We start from the raw sequence: 20710 nt of genomic DNA, 5'->3' as shown, positions 1-20710 counted from the left end.
CCGGGAGAAATATCAATAACCTCAGATATGCAGATGACACCACCCTTATGGCAGAAAGTGAAGAAAAACTAAAGAGCCTCTTGATGAAAGTGAAAGAGGAAAGTGAAAAAGTTGGCTTAAAGCTTAACATTCAGAAAACTAAGATCATGGCATCCAGTCCATCACTTCATGGCAAATAGATGGGGGAAACAGTGGAAACAATGGCTGACTTCATTTTTCTGGGCTCCAAAATCACTACAGATGGTGACTGCAGCCATGAAATTAAAAGACGCTTACTCCTTGGATGGAAAGTTATGACCAACCTAGATAGCATATTCAAAAGCAGAGGTATTACTTTGCTAACAAAGGTCCATCTACTCAAGGCTATGGTTTTTCCAGTGGTCATGTATGGATGTGAGAGTTGGACTATAAAGAAAGCTGAGTGCTGAAGAATTGATGCTTTTGAACTGTGGTGTTGGAGAAGACTCTTGAGAGTCCCTTGGACTGCAAGGAGATCCAACCAGTCCATCCTAAAGGAGATCAGTCCTGTGTGTTCATTGGAAGGACTGATGTTGAAGCTGAAACTCCAATCTTTGGCCACCTGATGTGAAGAGCTGACTCATTGGAAAAGACCCTGATGCTGGGAAAGATTCAGGGCAGGAGGAGAAGGGGATGACAGAGGATGAGATGGTTGGATGGCATCACCGACTAAACGGACATGGGTTTGGGTAGACTTCGGGAGTAGTGATAGACAGGGAGGCTTGGCATGCTGCAGTTCATGGGGTTGCAAAGAGTTGGACACGACTGGACAACTGAACTGAACTGGATATGTGCCAGGTGCTTAGAAGAGTTCCTGGCACACAGTAGGTGCTGGATAAGAGTCACCTCTTACTACGTGTTGCTTGTTCCCTGTGGCAGTTAGGCAGTTTGCCATTTTGTCCAACTTTTCCCAAAATGCTACCCTTTCTGATGCCTACAATCATGTGACTCTTCTTGACCTGCTTCTCTCTCCGCCTTTCCTTTCTCAACCTCTTTCTGTCCTCCTCAGCTTCCACCTGCCCCTGTAAACACTCGTTCCTTAGTGATATTAGTCAAAATATGGTGCACTTGGTCATTTCAACCCTCTCTTTTCTCTAAAACTCTGAACCATTGCCTTCTCCTGCCATCTCCTATCTCCTATTCAGCCTTTGATAAATATTTGTTGAAAACATATCTAGCAGAACATTTAGTTACTGATGAAGTCAAAATGTTATCTAACTTCTAAAGTTATGTGTCAGTTTCAGTTGGCCCTTGTATGTCTACAAAGTCTCACTTTTATGGCTAATGTGCAAAATACACTTAAGTTTTATATAGAAAATTAACGTTGAAGCACTTCTACCTGGATGCTGATGATTTCAAACTTGCTATGGCTAATTATCCTTCCAATCCTTCCATCTAAATTTAAAAACAAAAATGTGGCTAACTGTTCATATTCTTACTTAATCTTATAGTTTACAGGCTTTCATGCCTTCTCTGAGTGCATTGCTCTCCCCAAGTCTTATATTCCTAATCCTCAACAATTCTAACCTTGTCAACATTAGCAGAAGTTGAAAATGTGTCAGTGTCACAAACTTCATTTCTCAGAAGGCTCACAATTCACTGACTTATTTTGAAATGCAGTTTTCTGGGACTAAGATAGACATTAAAAGATACATGAGTGGTTCTTAAGGCTTTTTATTTTATTACCATCTGTACCCTACATAATGCCCCACAGAGAGAGAGGGGAGCAAGCGGAGAAATGAAATTTTTGTGCACATTCATAGAAGAAAGAAAGGAAGAGAGGTGTACCAATTAGGGCTCCAGTAGGAAATAGAAGAAGCACTTAAAATAGGATTATATGGGGGGAAGGATCAGTTACAAAGGGACTGTTTACAAACTCATAAGGGAGGAGAAATACAAGGGTTAGTGCAATAACCAGTAGGGCGTACCCCGAGCTGAGCCATGATCAGGCCCCAAAGAGAAGTTAGCAGGACCTAGAGGGGAAAAGTCTGAAGAGGTAGCTGCTTGAGAAGAGCAATGACCTTGGGTAAAAAGACAGTTCAAGGCAACTGTAGGATCCATAGGAATAAATACTCCTTTCCCTTTGGAGGGGTTTAGGAATCAATTTCCAATGTGGGAGAGGGTTTCTTCCACACCACCAAGCAGTTCTCCAGACACCACTGAGTATCCTTCCATTTAACTCAGCTCTGACACTATCCACCTGGAGGTCACATCAGATCTCACGTGTTAAGGGTTCAGTCACACAGACTGCCACCTCCCTGCACATCAGATGCCACTTGTAAGCCCACGTCATCACCTGTGCTTCAGACCAACAGGCTATAGACTGGAGCTTCCGCTGACTCCCTCTTTGGGTTGAACTAAGCTGATATAGTGGCTTGCAGAGCTCAGAGAAACCTTTTACCTACTAGACTACTGGTTTGTTGTGAAAAGATATAACTCAGGGACAGCCAGATGGAAGAATTGCAAAGGGTAGGTATGGGAACATGCCCTCTCCAAGCACACCAGTCTCCTCAAATCTCCAGGTGTTCATCAACCCAGAAGCTGGCCATTTAGGTTTTCATGGAGGCTCCTTACATATGCATGACTCCTGGCAATTCACTGACCACTGGCAACTGAACTGGGTCCCCATTTACACCCCTGTCCTTCCAGGAGGCTGGTTGGCTTCACTGGCAGCCAGCCCCCATGTCTAAGTGGAGTCAAAGAGTCACCTCATTAGCATAACAGAAGACACCTTTTATCACTCTCCTAACTTAGAAAATTCCAAGCATTTTAGGAGCCCTGTGCTAGGAAAGGGATGGAAGATCCAAAGATATATTTCTTATTATAAATAATATCACAGCCTTATATCTCCTACTGGGGCTTTCCATAGGCCAAACCTACCCTAAAACCAGGGACGTGGGATGCTATTGATGGAATCCTTGTTCTCATATAAATTATTATCCAAACTGGGACGTTTTTGAGAGTTAAAGGAGCTGTTAAAATTAATTATATTAATAACTACTGCAAAAAAAAGAAAAAGAAACCTGCTACCCAACAATTATATTACTGTTGAAGATTTTCCTACCAGTGAATAATGGGCGCCACTGTAGAAGGAAGGTCCCTACTGCTCCGTTCATTCTGTGGCAGAGTTGCTGCACCTTTGCTTCCCCACACATTTCTTGCATGCACACGTCACATACACCTAGCCCACATCTCCTCCTGGCCCACCAGACTGTGCATCCTGTAGGCTGCAGCAGGCACCAGAGCACAACTGGCTTGTCCACCGAGGACGCATACGGCAGCCACACCTGGCGCTTCTGTCAGTCAGGACTGAGCTGCCCTGAGCTGCTTGGGTCTGAGTGCACTTTGTTAAACCAGTGAGCAGCCTACATGCTGCTCTTGAAAGGGAGGTATTTGTTAGATCATATCTGGAAAGGGTCAGGAAAAGAGGATCACCACCAGTCATCTTTTTTGTAATTTAGTTTTTTAAATTTCTGGCTGCCCTGAGTCTCCATTGTAGTGCACAGCCTTTCTCTAATTGCTGCACACATCCTTCTCTTATTGTCAAACACGGGCTCTGGAGAGCGCAGGCTCAGCAGCTGGCAGTGCGTGGGCCTCTCTAGCTGTGGCATGTGAGATCTTAGTTCCCTGATTAGGGGTTGAACCTATGTCCCCTGCATTGGAAGGTGGATTTTTAACCACTGGACCACCAGGGAAGTCTCACCAGTCATCTTTCAACTATAACCATATATTAAAGTAAGAACTTTGTTCTCTGCTCATGAATCTCACACACTACTAGAGGAGCCTATAGAAGTCAGAAGGGTAAACCCATCGTGACTTATTTAATACAACTATTCACCTATCTATGTCATCAAAAAATGAACATTTCAAAACTAAACCCATGCTTACAGCAATTGCACTCATTAGTACTCAGTGAAATTGAAAATTTATGTTCATACAAAAACTTGCACACAGACATTTATAGGAGCTTTATTCATAATTGCCAAAATCTGAAAACAACGAAGAGGTCCTTCAGTAGGTGAATGGGTAAAAAAACTAACACATTCACACAATGGAACATATGGAGTGCTAAGAAGAAATGAGCTATCAAGCTATGAAAAGACACAGAGGAACCTTTAAGTGCATATTGCTAAGTGAAAAAAAGCCAATCTGAAAGGGCTACATTGATTCCAACTACATGATATTCTGGAAAACGCAAAACTGTGGGAACAGTAAAAACCTCAGTGGTCACCAGGGGTTAGAAGGAGAGAGGGCTGAATAGAGTACAGAGGATTTACAGGGGATTTTTAGAGCAATGAAACTGTTCCCTACGATACTTTAATGGTAGATACATGTCCTTATACAGGGGCTTTCTTGATGGCTCAGACGATAAAGAATCTGCCTGCAATGCGAGAGACCCAGAATTGATCCCTGGGTCGGGAAAATCCCCTGGAGAAGGAAGTGGCTACCCATTCCAGTATTCTTGCCTAGAGAATTCCACCAACAGAGAAGCCTGGCCTTCACAAAGAGTCAGACACAACTTAGCAGCTAACACTCACTTTTTTCCTGTCCTTATTCATTTGTCCAAACTTGTAGAGTAGACCACACCTAGAGTGAACCTGAATATAAACTATGAACTTTTGAATGCCAATAATGTGACTGTGTAGGCCAATCAGTTGTAACAAGTGTACCATTCTGGTGGGAGTTATTGATAATAGTAAGGCTATGCGTGTGTCCTGGAGAAGGAAATGGCAACCCACTCCAGTGTTCTTGCCTGGAGAATCCCAGGGACAGGGGAGCCTGGTGGGCTGCCATCTATGGGGTCGCACAGAGTCGGACACGACTGAAGTGACTTAGCAGCAGCATGCATGTGTCCAGGCAAGGGATTTAGGGGGAAACTGTAGCTTCTTCTCAGTTTTGCTGTAAACCTAAAACTGCTCTAAAAATAAAGTCTATGTTTTCAGTGAAAGATGACTGTCAAAGCTGGAGAAAGACTTTGTAAACCAAAACAGATGATATCAGATTGCCAATCAGACACAGCTTTCTCAATGAACTTCTTTGTTTAGATGAAAGCAAACAGAAATCATTGACTGGTTAACAATATCACAGACAGGAGTGATTTCAAAAGCGTCTATAAATAGATATGGAAACGAACCCATTTTCCAGTGTACCTACTTTCCTTTAATGTTGTCTTTCATGTCTTAAAAAAAAAATGTGACTTTCCAACCCCTTCCTATTGTCCATGGTGGGCACAAGGGACTCTTGTGTGTTCTCCTCTGAGACCGAGGGAGTTCCATCACTGAGGGACATTTTCTTGCAATTTTTAGGGACATAATTATGCACTTTGAAATTTACTATACAACATTTTGTGGGAATAAAAGGGAATGTTTTTAAAGGGAAGGAATAATTTACTCTGTCACTGATTCTTCCCATTTTTAAGAAGGCAAATAGAGAAAAATTCCTATAGAAAAAGACAATATTCCAGACACTTCTGCGCCAGCATCTTTAATATTTGAAAACATACAAAATAAGCACTACCTATAAAGACAGACGGAGAAGGCAATGGCAACCCACTCCAGTACTTTTGCCTGGAAAATCCCATGGACGGAGGAGCCTGGTAGGCTGTAGTCCACAGGGTCGCTAGAGTCGGACACGACTGAGCGACTTCACTTTCACTTTTCACGTTCACGCACTGGAGAAGGAAACAGCAACCCACTCCAGTGTTCTTTCCTGGAGAACCCCAGGGACGGGGGAGCCTGGTGGGCTGCCGTATATGGGGTTGCACTGAGTCGGACACGATTGACGCTTCTTAGCAGCAGCATAAAGACAGAAAGGACAAAATAAATGGTAGCATTTTTCCCTACATGGAACCTACAAGTAGAATCTTTCAGCCTCTCATTACTGTCCTTTGTTGTAAGGGGGTGACTTTCAAAGGGCATTTTTTTTTTTTGGTCACACTGAATGGTTTGTGGGACCAAGCAGAAAGAACTCTGTTCCCCCCTGCAGTAGAAGTGTGGAGTCCTAACCACTGGCCGCCAGGGAATTCCTTCAAAAGGCCTTCTTAACGGTAGTAGACTATCATCCCAATTCCAAAACACAGAAAAAAGTAACTGTCATAGGCAATATATAAATACATTTCTATATAATATATATACATATTTCTATATTATATATGTGTATATATATTATTTTATATTAAATAGTGTATATTATTGGGCTTCAAAATCACTGCAGATAGTGACTGCAGTCATGAAATTAAAAGACTCTTTCTCCTTGGAAGGTAAGCTATGACAAACCTAGACAGGGTATTAAAAAGCAGAGACATCACTTTGCCAACAAAGGTTCATATAGGTCCTACGGTTTTTCCAGTAGTTAGGTACAAATGTGAGTGAAAGTGAAAGTGAAGTCGCTCAGTCGTGTCCAACTCTTTGTGACCCCGTGGGCTGTAGCCTGGATGGGCTGTAGCCTACCAGACTCCTCTGTCCATGGGATTTACCAGGCAATAGTACTGGAGTAGATTGCCATTTCCTTCTCAAGGGCATCTTCCCAACCCAGAGACTGAAGCCGGTCTCCCGCATTGTAGACAGACACTTTACCGTCTGAGCCACCAGGGAAGTCTGGTGAGAGTTGGACCATAAAAAAGACTGAGCACTGAAGAATTGATGCTTTCAAACTGTGGATGCTGGAGAAGACTCTTGAGAGTCCCTTGGATGGCAAGGAGATCAAATGGTCAGTCCTAAAGAAAATCAACCCTGAATCTTCATTAGAAGGACTGATACTGAAGCTGAAGCTCAAGTGCTTTGGAGCATCAGGCCACCTGATGCGAAGAGCCGACTCATTGGAAAAGACCCTGATGCTGGGAGATTGAGAGCAAGAGGAGAAGGGAGTGATAGAGGATGAGACGGTTGGATGGCATCATCGACACAATAGACGTGAGTTTGAACAAACTCCGGGAGATAGTGAAGGACAGGGAAGCCTAACGTACTGCAGTCCATGGGGTCGCAAAGAGTCGAACATTACTTAGCGACTGAACAACAACAACAATATATATGACTTGACATATTAATAAAACTAACATATTAAAGAGGAAAAATCCTACTCCATTTTTACCTGAAATCATTAAGATGAACTTAGAAATCATCAAGATCAATTAGAATGTTTTGTCATTTTATAAAATGGGTTCAGATACAACATCCATTACTTGTGTTACTATTTATGTTAGCAGCTTCTGTGTAGTTGGTATAAACTCCTAAAAGGTATCCAGCTGAGGTCCTTCTGTAAGTGCAGAAAGCCATTCTAGCAACAGACCAAATGAATCAGCGTATGTCTACAGCGTTTCCGCAAGGCACGTCAAAATGAGCATTTCCCCAAAACGTTTCATGTCCAGAAACATAAACAGACGCACACACAGTCTAGGTTCCCACACACAGCTTTAAAAGACTTCATTAAGAGAAAGCAAATTGTTTCCTCCCCTTTTACTAAAAAGCTTTCTCTTTAATGGCTTTTTAAAAATTCAATTGTAAAACACCTAAAACAAATGAACATAAATGAAAAATCTTTGCATGTGGAGCACTACTGGAAGGTAAGGAGAGCCACAGAAAAGGTTGTGTTACTATCATTTGAATATCACAGAGAAAAATAACAAAAGACGATGAATAATTTTTTTTCTCTCATTTGGAAGTTATTACTAGACTTCCCTTTGTTCCATTGAGAAATGAGAGAAGAAAATATGAAGTTACAGCGAACCCATATGGCCAGCAGGAAAATCCTACTTAATTGCTTTATTGCCAGAAATGTTAAATCACTTCCTGAGGATACAGTTCAAATGAAACATATGGCAGCTATTAAGAAAAAAACCCCTAATGAATTCAAAAATATGCTTTTTATGGGAGCTTTCTCATAAGCAACAGTCATGCATATTACTTAAACTATATATACAAATATACACTTGGTTTTTTATCCCCACAAAAATTTGATGAACACCTACTTTGTACCAGATGATACAGACAGCTTGCATGAAGTGATTTTTTTTCCCAAGCCCAGAAATGCACTTTCCTGGTGGCTCAGTAGTAAAGAATCCGCCTGCCATGCTGGAGACCTGAGTTTGATCCCTGGGTGGGAAAATCCTCTGGAGAAGGAAATGGCAACCCACTCCAGTATTCTTACATCAAAGGCAAAAAGAAATCTCCTGACCAGCACTTTCTCCCCAGGGGTTCAACACCCAGGAAAACCATCCCATTTCCGCCTGGGTAGTCGTAATTATTTACTATCTTCCTACACCTTTTAATGTTGCACCAATAAAAGTGCTAATCATTGTCATTCAGCAACCTCTGAGTGGAACTATTCTCTATCTTCTTCAACTGGATCATGAATTCCACACACACACACACACACATACACACACAAAAGTTGCTACTAATTAAGAAACAACAAATAGCTTTAATTAATTGAAATCCAGGTGTCAGCATTTTTTTTAATTTATTGCCTTTCATCACTAGAAAATTTCACAAATCTAATCAATGTATTCATAAACCATTTTCTAAAGAGATGGTTCTCCCTCAAATTCAAATATAAATCAGCTGAAGGATATCCAGCTGTTATTACTATGTGATTATGCTTTAAAAGAAAAGGTATTAAATGTTGGATACATTAAACTTTGACTTTTCCTTTCTCCATGTGATGATATAGCCACTGCTGTTATTTAATGGAGGTGAGTTTTGGTAACTTAAAGAATCATGCAGAGCATGGGGTGATATTCTAAAGTAACTGGCACTGTCTACATGACATATTGGTTCTGGCTCTTTGGAGGCTAAAATATTTTTGTTTGATAGGGCTAATATCTTTATGAAATATTTACTTACACATGCTTGGTTACACACTTTGTAATCAAATAGAATAAAATATGGAGAAGGCCTGTCACTGATCAACTTGGAATTGGAGTAAGACATTCAATTTGTCTAAAACACTTTAGCCATAAGAAGAGAGAGCTTATTTAGAAAATTTTTAAATGTTTCATACAGACATCCTGCACAAGTATTTTGTGGTCTAAGTCAATATCTGCCCATAGGACCTCTGCAAACCTTTCTTCTCCTTTGTTTCAAAATACTCTGATTAGCATTTTGAAATTAGTGATCTCGAAGATCAGCATGCGAGTAGTTGTATCCTGGCTTCCATTCTATTAATGTGACCTCACAAAACTTACTGTGCTTTTTAAGACTTCATGGAGTTGGTGTAAGGATTGAGTGAGTTTATGCAGGTAAAATCTTAAAACTGTACCTTGTACATACTGAGAACCTAGTAAGTGTTAGCTCTTCATACACTGAGGAACCTTCTCCATGAAAGTGAAAATATTAGTCCCTCAATCGTGTCCGACTCGATGCGACCTCATGGAGTTTAGCCCACCAGGCCCCTCTGTCCATGGGATTCTTTACGCAAGAATACTGGAGTGGGTAGTTATTTCCTTCTCCAGAGGATCTTTCCAAACCAGGGTTCGAACGTGGGTCTCCTGCATTGCAGGCAGATTCTTTACCAGCTGAGCCAATTACCTATTTACCACCCTTTACAACCTTGTCAACAAAAGGGTTTCTATTTTGTTTTGTTGTTTATTTGCTTGAAACAAAAGAGAAAATTTAATTTTAAAAGCCCTTATCTTTAGTCAGGGGACAAATCTGAGGCTAGGTTTAAAATATATAGTATGGATTTAATTCCATTCTTAGACGTTTCCCAAAATAGAGACATAAGAAGTAAACAAACATTGCCAAAGCTGTAGGATGACTTTCTTGTCAAGGGAAGACAGAATCAGAGAAATTCTTCTTGAAACAAAGAAGAAATCAGATGATCTTGCTGTAAATAAAAGGGTGCTGAGGACAGGGGTGGAAGCCTATGCAGTCCATCTGATGCCCTGCTGTCTGGACGTGGTCCTCCACTCTGCCATTTAATAACCCAATGTTCTCCTCAGGGCTGCATCTTTGCCAGGTTGCAGAGTCAGCATTCACAGCCAGAGAACAAGAAGTGAACAACTAAAGGTAGATCAAGATTAAGTCAAAATATGCTTTCACTGTAGATCAATCTTTGCCAAAACAAATCCTCCATTTTTTTATCCATAGATTTTTCCCTTACTTGAAAAACTGCATCAATCTCCAAATCCTGTAAATTCCAAAGGTGAGGTTCTCGACAATAATCAATATCTCACAAAGAAAATAAGAGTCTTGATCTTTGAGATTTCCAAAAATGGAGATTGATATTATTTTCTTAGGCTGACCTGCAAGAGAGGTGCACATGAACTTTCCTCTGTCCCTCTCTCGCTCTCTCTCATACACATGTGCACCAAAATTAATTTCCCATTTGAGCCTATTTTCCTTCCCTCAACTCTGAAGACTTTGTCCCCTAAAGAAGGGGAGAGAGACATGCTTGTAGACATCTTGTGTGGTCAGCAGTTATGGAGTAGAAAGCGTGAAATCCCAGTAGGCCAGATAGATTTATAAAAGGCTTTCCAATAAAAGTTAATACCCTCATGCTAACTGTATTTTATACATGAGTGACTGAGGTGAATGGCAATCATAAGCTCACTTCCTTAGTTTGTTTTAAGGTACCTTAAAGTCTGTTGAAGACATCTCATCCTGAACTCTAGTTTCTAAATAATAGTGATAGATAATCATTACTAGGAATTGAACTTCTAAACCTCTCATTTCAGTAATTTGCTCATTGGACCAGTGCCCAAAGTAGCAAATAGAGCGGCTGTCTTTTCCTAAGGACCTCATGTGCTTTACAGAAGCCACTACATCTGGCGCTTTCAGCAGCCCTGTGAAGTCGAGGTGTTTATCCCCCTTTTATAAAGGAGGAATCTGAGCCTTGAGAGGACTGGACAGAGACTTGAAAGGCCCAGATACTGACCAAACAATTAACATTCTTTGCCTCCCAAAATAGGACAAAGAAATTGAACTATAAAAAATTCGATCCAAATTCAAAGTGTTTTTAGTTTCATTCATTGCAATACCTTTTAAGGGTGAGATGAGTCTGTCTTCAGAGAGGAAGACAATTACATGACTAATTTACAATGAGCTTAGCTGGATCTAGTGACTTTACAACAGTACCACAGCTCGCTCTCCTTTTTCTTTTCAGCTTCATTGAAGTATAGTTGTCAAATAAAATGTTAAGACATTTCAAGTGTGCACTGTAGTGATTTGATATGTATATATCAAATCAATCATCATTTGATTGGTGATTATAGAAATCAGATCATATACCTCATTTGATTGATGTATACATCGTGAAGGGCTTCCTGAGGGTTAAGAATCCGTCTGCAATGCAGGAGACATGGGAGATGCAGCTTCAATCCCTGGGTTGAGAGATCCCCTGGAGGAAGAAATGGCACCCCACTCCAGTATTCTTGCCTGGGAAATCCCATGGACAGAGGAGCCTGGTGGGTTACAGTCCTTGGGCTCACAAAGAGTCAGACACAACTGAGTGACTAAGCACAGAACACATACATTGTGGAAGGATTCCCTCTTTCATTAATTAATATACCCATCACCTCGCATATTTGTCTTTTTTTTGGTGAGAACATTTGAATTCTACTCTCTTAAAAAATACCAATTATATAATACAGTTATCAACTGTAATCCCCATGCTTTACATTAAATCCTTTAGACCTTATTCATCTTATAGCTGAACATTTATACCTTTCACTAATCCTTCCCTATTTCTCCCACTCCACCAGCCCCTGGCAACCACTTTTATACTCTCTCTGTTTCATGTTTTTTTTTTTTTTTTTAAAGATTCCACATATTAAAAATACCATGTTGTATTTTTCTTTATTTCACTTTGCATAATGACGTCAAAACACATGTTATAGCAAATGGTATGATTTCCTTCTTATTCAGGCCTGAATAATATTACACACACACACAACCACACACACACATGCACACCACATCTTCTTTATCCATTCATCCATCAGTAGGCACTTAGGCTGTTACCTTATCTTGGCCATTGTGGATAATGTTGCTGTGCAGCTGGGAGTGCAGATACCTCTTTGATATCCTCTTTCCTTTTCTTTAGACATATATACCCAGACATGGGATTATTGGATCATATATATGGAAAGTATAAAGTATTTTTAACTTTTTGAGACACCTCCATTCTACTTTCCATAATAGTTGTACCGAATTACATGCCCACTGTCAGTGCACAAGGGTTCCCTTTTCTCCACATCCTCACCTGTACTAATCATCTCTCGTCTTTTTGACGATGGGCGTTCTGTACGTGTGAGTTGATGTCTCACTGTGGCTTTGATTTGCGTGTCCCTGATGACTAGTGATGCTGAACACCTTTCATATGCTTGTTTGCCATTTATATGTCTTCTTTGGGGAAAAAAAAAATGTCTATTCAGTTCCTCTTCTCTGATATCTCTAGTGTCAGGCCCTATTTAATTTTTGCTTCATTTATGGGGCATCATTTTGTTCCTAATAATATTGTTTGCTATTTCCTTCTAATAATACCACAATTTCTGGCTTTTTTTCTTTTTCAGGCGATTCCAGGTCTCTCAGAGAAGGAAAAGGCTGGTAAGTTGACACTGGTTTTGTTTTCACTCCTATCCATTGTAGAATAAAATTCCATCTTCATGTAGACATTTCATTAAATATCTAACATGCATACATCTCCTCAGTTTCTGGGCAAAAGTTATGGTTGAATTCCTGGAAAATAAGTTTTGTTCAAAATGCGATGAAAAAATATGGTTTTCTAACATAACATTATATCTTGTTAGAATACGGTGTGTAATTCTTGTGGCCTTAATTGTAAATGCGATCACAACTCTTTTCTTGAGAAAAACAATTAGATGTTGTTCGGTGTACTGAGGAATGGTCTTTGGAGATCTGTTGCTCATACAGTCAGCCCTTTGGATCCATGGGTTCTGCATCCATGGACTCAATCAATCTGGGTCAAAAATATTTGAAAAAGCAAAGATTTCCAGAAAGATCCAAAAGAGAAAAACTGAAATTTGCCACAAAGGCAACTATTTACATAGCATTTACTTTGTGTTAGTTATTATAGCTAATCTAAAAGGAACTTAAAGGATGTAGGAGGATGTGTGTGGATTGTGTATAAGTACTGGGACATTTTATGTAAGAGACTTGAGCATTCGTGGACTTTGGTGCCCACAGGGAGTCCCAGAACCAGTCCCTTGAGGCTGCTGAGGGACCAAGAGGTTCGATGCACGATGCTGGATGCTTGGGGCTAGAGCACTGGGACGACCCAGAGGGATGGTATGGGGAGGGAGGAGGGAGGAGGGTTCAGGATGGGGAACACAGGTATACCGGTGGCGGATTCATTTTGATATTTGGCAAAACTAATACAATTATGTAAAGTTTAAAAATTAAATTAAATTAAAAAAAATAAAAATCTTAGTAGCTCGTTTAGTAGTCCTAGAAAAAGTTGTGCTTGTTTAAAGATTATGTCATGCCATCAAAAATACAATTGTGTAGCGATATGGATAGTTCATTAGAAAAAAATGATAATATATCTTTGTGCTCTGTGCTATAATTATAACTGTTCAACAGTACTGTGGGAAGTAGATGAGGATTAATGAGAAATGCATAAATATGAAAAAAATTAGACTCAGATTGGTGGAATGGTATGCTTTTTAACAATCTGTTGATCATCCTCAGTATGGTCTTAACGTTTTCTGTGTAAAATTTAAAAAAAAAATTTTTTAATCTGTTTTTAAAAAACAGATTAAAGGTGCTTTACCAAGCTTGAAGCACATCACTTAGCTCTTTGATGTGTGTAATTTTTAAAAGCCAAATTAAAAGTTTATAGAATCATCTAAAAGATGTCATGACTTCAAGTGACTTTACACTAATGCGATAGAGTTGTTCTGATAAGATTGTTTTATGGGGGATGTTGTGTCAAGTTCAGTGACTCAATTTTTGCTGCCAGATAGTTTTCACACACGAGTTTTCATAGTTTATGTCCTTCCAAGAGCTAAAGTGTTCTCCTCTGTTTAGGCTGTGTCTAGCCTCTTCTGTCTAATATGTTGAAAGGTAAGCCTTCCAAATAAAAGAAAAACGTGGAACTGGTATCTTGTGTCAGTTCAAGAGAAAAACTGCTCGGTTTATCATGCATTGGTATCATGCGCTGGACTAATGCTATATACTAAACAGATTCAAATTACCGTTACCAAGCTCTTATATCTTCAATAATTGATATATTAGCTATCTCCTTAGAACAAAACATAAATGGTGAAGAGCGCATTTGCATCACAAAGAAAAAGGAACTTAGCCAAAGCTGTGCTTTATCTTGTGCTGTGACATTCTCTGTAATTTGCAGGATTGGCTACAATTTAAACAAAGGATGTAACAGAGCAAAGTTGTCATCTTATTCCAGAAAATCAGCACATTCTTCCATACCCCAAGGAGAAAATTAGGATAGGAATTCTTGGCTGGAGGGGCAGGGGGAGAAAGGCTGGAAATGCCATTGCTTGAGAGACTGAAGAGGTGAAGACTTTTTCTGCCTAAGTGACGTCAGTGTGCTAGGGAGAAGCACCTCAGTTATCAAGCTCCTCTTAAAGACATTTTTATTAAAACAAAGAGCTAATTAAACAGGGAACATACATATAATGCACACAACACTTTTTAAAAGCCATAGTCCCAGATGTTTTTCTCCTCAACAATAACAACAACAACAACAAAAAACATGAAATTAAGTGTCACTATTTAATTATCTCTTTGGGTCATTTTTACACTGCTGGGGCAGAAATTTTTAAAGTTGGTAAGTTTCACTTACAGATGATTTGTGAAAGGTCAGATGCACTGACCTTTCGTATGTGTGACCTAAGCGGGCCCCCGGATGCCCTATCTCAGACGTTTAACCCAGGATGGGCTGATTTGAGCAGAACATGGCTTCTGTGCATTAAAACATTAGAAGGATTGAAATTCACTCCAGAATGGATTCTAATTTAGATTTCTTGAGAATGTACAGTACATTATAAGGAAATATAATTGGAAATACAAGAAGGAGGAAATACAATTTTGTTTGAGAACATAAATACAAGAAAGAAATGTTTTTTTAATCAATGAATTTAAATGTTAAGATAGAGGCTTATGTTTGAATATTTTATTCAGTTGGCAACAGATTTGCCAATTCAAAAGAGAGTATGATTCATTTCAAAGGGTTTTAAAGGACTATGAAAGTCTAATCAGTTTCCTAAATTTCTAAAATTTATTATGCCATATTTAAAATACTTTGAGTGTTTTATGTACAGATATGAATATCTTTATTCCTTTTTATGAATCTTTGTTTTTAAGCTCTGCTAGACAGAGGAATGACAGGAAAGGCAGAGGACCTACTCAATCTTCTAGGGGTTAATTGAGCCTTTAAATAGGATTAAGCTTCATTCCCACCCCTAAGGCCTGTCATTTTTTTTTTGTTTGGCTAAATGAATGTAGCCTATTGTTTCTTATTAAGAAAGTCTATTTTAATCTGTGTGACCTCTCGTCCAAGCCAACTGGAACCAGCTCCACCAGGCTTTATGAAGCTCTAAACAAAATCATTTGGGGAGCATGCTATTAATAATTCTTAAGTTGCAGTTGTGTGGTTGCCCCAGTGTGGGGTCTAAGTAGCTGTCTTCTCTTCTGATCTGTGTTGCTACATGAATTGAGCCCAGTGGAATCATTCTGCTGCTTCTCTGCCATCTTGGGATGACAAAGCCCTGCAAAGGAAGACTGCGGTTGTTAAACAGCATCCCATTGGTCCATTTACTCCACAAATATGTATTGAAAAGCAACATGCACTAAGCGTCGTATTAGGTTTTATCAAGGAAGCTGTTACGAACAAGACATGGTCCTCGCCCAGAAGGAACTCAGACTCTAGAGGAGAATATTGCATTGGGCCAGCATCCTCCTTTTCCTCTTCTCAAAGAAAAATTCTTAACCCAAGTTATTCAGAAAGCCTCCCAAGAAAAGAATCAAATAAAAATACTGTTTTCAAGAAATTCTATATTGGAATGTGCATTCTCCAGATCTTGAGAGTCCAATACATTTTGTTTTAAAAAATCAGAATTAATCGCACAAGTATTAGTATGTGTATTTGTATTCAACACAGAATAATTTCAGTTAGCTTCCTTTATGCCACCAGAATCTGTAAAGAGTGAGCCCAAAGCCACTGGTATATATTCCAGCACATCTGCTTCCTGTCCGTGTAGCCTTGAGCAAGTTACTTAACCTCTTCATTTTCCCATTTCTAGAGAATAAATAAAGAAACTGCCATATTGTAATTGTAAGGCTACAATGCTTGGCACAAAGTAGGCTCTAAAAAATGGTAGCTGTGTCTTGTGATAATGAGTTGTGCTTATAACCACCACGTGTGAAAGCCGGAGAGACTCTAGCTATGTTACTCCTGCCCGTGTCTGCTCAGACTTCTTGAACACTTCCTCAGGGCACCAATTAACACAGCTGAGCAGCTGTCCATGTGGAAGAAAGAGATCACTTTCTTTGAGTCAGTTCATTCAGACAGAGATTATCACAGTGTAGGCAGACTTGTCCATATTTTAAAATCTCTTTAGAAATTCTTAGCTCTATTAATGTGAAATTCTCTCAAGTGAATAGATAATCTTTGATTTTTCGCAAAAGATTGCTCCCTGAGAAATGTATGTCCTAGATGCTGGGGTAATTGGATCCTGTCTACTCAGTCCCACTCTCCGTCCCTCGCCTCCTGCATATGGTCCAGTCAATGCTGCCATCCTATCATCCCACGTCAATTCTCCCTGCCATTGTCTTAAAGCAGCCCTCCACTTTGCGCTGGGCTTTGGAAACAGCATCCAGAACTGGTTTCCCTGCCTTAACTTAACATTACATCAGTTCACTCTCTACACTGTCACCAAAATTATCTTTGAAAAGCATCACCTGATCATATCGATTCCTATTTCAGCTTTTTGTTAACCTCCGTACTGATTGCACGATAAGATCAAACTTTGCTGCTTGACGTCATTGGCCGTTTGTAATCTGGATGCTGTGTATTGCACTGGATATGCCCATGTCACCCCTCGAGTTCACCCTCCACCCTCCTTCTCCCCAGTTTTGTGATCTGGAGGTGGACCAGGGTGGGCAAAAGCTTGGGCTGCTCTCTTCTGTGTTCTTGTTGCACCAGTGAGGAGCCTCGACAGGAGAATAATGGTTGGAAGGACAATAGGGCTGTGAGGTTGGGTCGTTTATTCCCCCATCTGCCTCCCGAGGAATCACAGCTGGCATTTTCCACCCAGATTCCCATGTTCTTTAAATCATTCTCTCCTCTGGCCTCGTGGTTCCCCTACACCTTTGTCAATAGTTCTGTTATTAAACTCTGCTCAATTTACCCGGGTTGCCATCTGTTTCCTGCTAAGGGTTTCACTGATAAACCCACCAATATTTTCTCTTCTTTCTGTTCCTTTGTGTGTGTTGGTTGGTTGGTTTGTCCAACTTCAGCCATAATATACAGCCACAGAACCCATTTTAACTTTGATCCTTCTACTTCTATGTAGATCATGCAACTGCCTTTTTAAAAATACAGATGATAGGTGGAGATAGAGGGAGAAAAAGAGAAATTACTTATTCAGGAAAAAGAGAAGAGATGGACCATGTTTTTCTTTATCATAAATGAATAGAGTTTCATTTAATCACATGGGGGAGAAAAATATCCATCCTTACTATTTAGAACGTGTCCTCCATCGCCCAAAGGCATGAAAATTAGACAATTACCATTGGTTTTTAGTCAGCAAAATGTGACTCTCTAAGCATATTTGAAAAGTAGTCATAGGGAATAATATGAAATCTCTCATTCTAAAGTTAAATCATATAACACAAATTTTGTTAGGCTGCAGAGCAACCCATAAAAAATATACCAAAATCATGAGCCAAAAATAACACTTTTTAATTTTTTTGCATTTTTTGTCTTGAAAATTCTACTTATCCAACAATAACACCTCCTTCATGAATTATTTCCAAGGCAGGGTTAGTCCTGGACTTTTCTGTGCTCCTAGAAAACTCTGTGTTTTCAATTACTGTTTTGTCATCTTGCTTTTCTGTATGATCTCTTCTCTAGACTATGAGTGTTTCTAGATTAGGAATATCATCTTTGTGTGCTCTGTAATTAAAACAGCTCTTAGCATATAGTAGGTGCTCTGTAAATACCTGTTAACCAATTAATTGTAATTACAAAAATGCTTTGGCTTCAATCTTTACAGTTAATATGGTTCCAAAACATTTTGACTCCTCACCTCAACTCCTTTCTTGATGCCTGCTACCCACATAACTGCCAAGTATCTCAACTAGGTAATTAATTAAGGATGTTATTTGGGGATCTATTCCATACAAATGTGCAAAGGGCGCCATTGAGAAAGATGATTCAGAATCGAACTTTAGTTACATTCATTGGTCATTTTTCTTTGGATGTTTGTTTGCCTGTCTCTAGGTTATTTTGTTGGTCAGAAAATGTTAAAAATCAAGATAATTAATGAGTATAGCCTGAAACACTTGTGAAAGATAGCTTTTGGAGGCATATAACAGATTCAGTCTCTCCAAACTTTGTGTTGTGGTAACACAGAACATAGAAATCAAGCACTTCTTTGTGACACGTGTAAGAGGGGAAAACGAGGTTTTCACAATTTCATTACAAGCTCCTTGTAAATATAGTAAATAACAAAGTCCAGACATGGTGCCTTTTGGTATTAATTTTCTTGGCTGCCTTTGACCACTGAGAAGGAAAATGATGATAACAAAAAGAGAAAAACTGAAACGCAAAGATATTCCTCCTTTTCCAGTCTTATTATCATTTCTTTAATTCAGAGACCTACCCATGCAATGTAAGATTCCACTCTGAGTCATGTTCCAATATCGATAGATCCAAAAAGATTTGACAGACAAAACTAGGCCTGCTCGATTTCAGCATTCTTCTTTGAAAGACTGTGCCCCATTCTGTGTCTCCATTTTAGTACAGATCAGGTCAGTTTTAGGGCTGTCTCACTCATTAGACTCTAAGCATCTTGCAAGATGGAATTTTGTTTCATTCAGCTCTGTGTTTCCAATGCCTGGCATTATTGTAGTTGCCCTATATTTGGTAAATGAATGGATAAATGAGATATTTTTAAAATCTTCAAATACAATACTCCCAAAGCCAAATGTAGAATCTTATCATTTTATTCTAGGTGAAACACTTTCTGTACCGCAAAGACCCCCAGCTGTTTCACAGGGTTAAACAGGATCTGAAAATTGTCTTTATCAGGCTAAACTGGCCTTTGGCCAACATTCCAAATTCTTTATTTCCTTTCACTCTCAGAAAATGAATTTCATTAGATTTTTACTAATGGCTTATAAATACTCACTTATTTTACTTTTCTTAGTATTATAGTCTCTGTTTGCCTGATTTTTTATGAGAAAGGAATTTAGGGTATGCCCACAAATAACCTCTCAGTTTTTCTGAAACCTAATGTAAACTAATGCATGAAAAAGTTGGCTGTGGTTGACTGGGCTGTTGAGAGAAAACACATTAGCTTTCAGGTATCAAGGAATTCGTGAAAAATATAAGTAAGTTATTCTTAAATGCGAAAGATCTTGAATTCATAGGATATTTTCCAGTACAGATAATTTTCTAAATCTGTTTCTTAATGTTCTATTGGTATTCCATTTATTGGAGAAGGAAATGGCAACCCACTCCAGTGTTCTTGCCTGGAGAATCCCAGGGACGGGGGAGCCTGGTGGGCTGCCGTCTCTGGGGTTGCACAGAGTCGGACACGACTGATGCGACTTAGCAGCAGCAGCAGCAGCAGGTAAAACAAAGCTACTTATCACCAGAACCAAGCACACATATTTCCTTTTCTTCTCAATTATATTACAAGCAATACAAGGGCATGAAAATTTTTCTTTTAACAAGTAGCAATTCAAATACTGCTTCCTGCACATGGAGTAGGTATCAAAAAGGAATGGTATCTTTTTACAGTATTTAATGATTCCTATGATGTTTTGCTGTTCAGGAATTCTCTTCCACATCAGGCTGTGAGCTCCATGAAGGCATAAACCCTTCATTTCATCTTTGTCAGCCCTCACCCAGTATATGATCTTGCACAGAACAGATGCTCAAGAAACAGTTTTAAATCAATCCATTTATGTGATTTACCGAACAACTCATACTGGCATTTAGTTCATCTCTGATCTATCAGTGACTATAGCTGTTCACAGTATTTAACAAGCTTGAAAATTCTTCCTTTAAAAAGTCTTGTGAACATTTTGCTGTCTGACTTTATCACTTGAAAGAATGGCTGTCAGCATTGAAGAGGTGGCTATGAACTACCTGGACAGGCTCATGAGGCAGTTCTGCATTTCCATATTTTAACTGACATTGAGCTTTGATTAGTAGGAAAGTTCATTTGTCATTTTTAATCTCCCCTGAAGAAAGACTGTGTGGATCACAATAAACTGTGGAAAATTCTGAAAGAGATGGGAATACCAGACCACCTGACTTGCCTCTTGAGAAATTTGTATGCAAGTCAGGAAGCAACAGTTAGAACTGGACATGGAACAACAGACTGGTTCCAAATAGGAAAAGGAGTACGTCAAGGCTGTATATTGTCACCCTGCTTATTTAACTTCTATGCAGAGTACCTCATGAGAAATGCTAGACTGGAAGAAACACAAGCTGGAATCAAGATTGCTGGGAGAAATATCAATAACCTCAGATATGCAAA

General features: G+C 39.4%; 1 protein-coding gene across 6 annotated transcripts in view; it reads left to right on the top strand.

Moving 5' to 3' along the window:
- The window catches only part of DLC1 (DLC1 Rho GTPase activating protein), a 445122-nt gene that overhangs the window by 214736 nt on the left and 209676 nt on the right, over positions 1-20710 (top strand). For all 6 annotated transcript variants that reach the window (XR_825167.1, XR_825168.1, XM_010838831.1 and 3 more), the window contains exon 6: positions 12527-12560. Coding sequence is in view for 4 of the 6 variants with exons in the window: in XM_010838831.1 (XP_010837133.1) it covers positions 12527-12560 (34 nt within the window). In the remaining 2 variants the exon portion in view is untranslated. The remainder of the gene's footprint in view (positions 1-12526; positions 12561-20710) is intronic.

The sequence above is a fragment of the Bison bison genome, unplaced genomic scaffold, assembly GCF_000754665.1.
Source record: "Bison bison bison isolate TAMUID 2011002044 unplaced genomic scaffold, Bison_UMD1.0 scf7180017864105, whole genome shotgun sequence".
Taxonomy (NCBI): domain Eukaryota; kingdom Metazoa; phylum Chordata; class Mammalia; order Artiodactyla; family Bovidae; genus Bison; species Bison bison.
The sequence above is the reverse complement of the archived record's forward strand: the minus strand, read 5'-3'. Positions and strand labels throughout refer to the sequence as shown.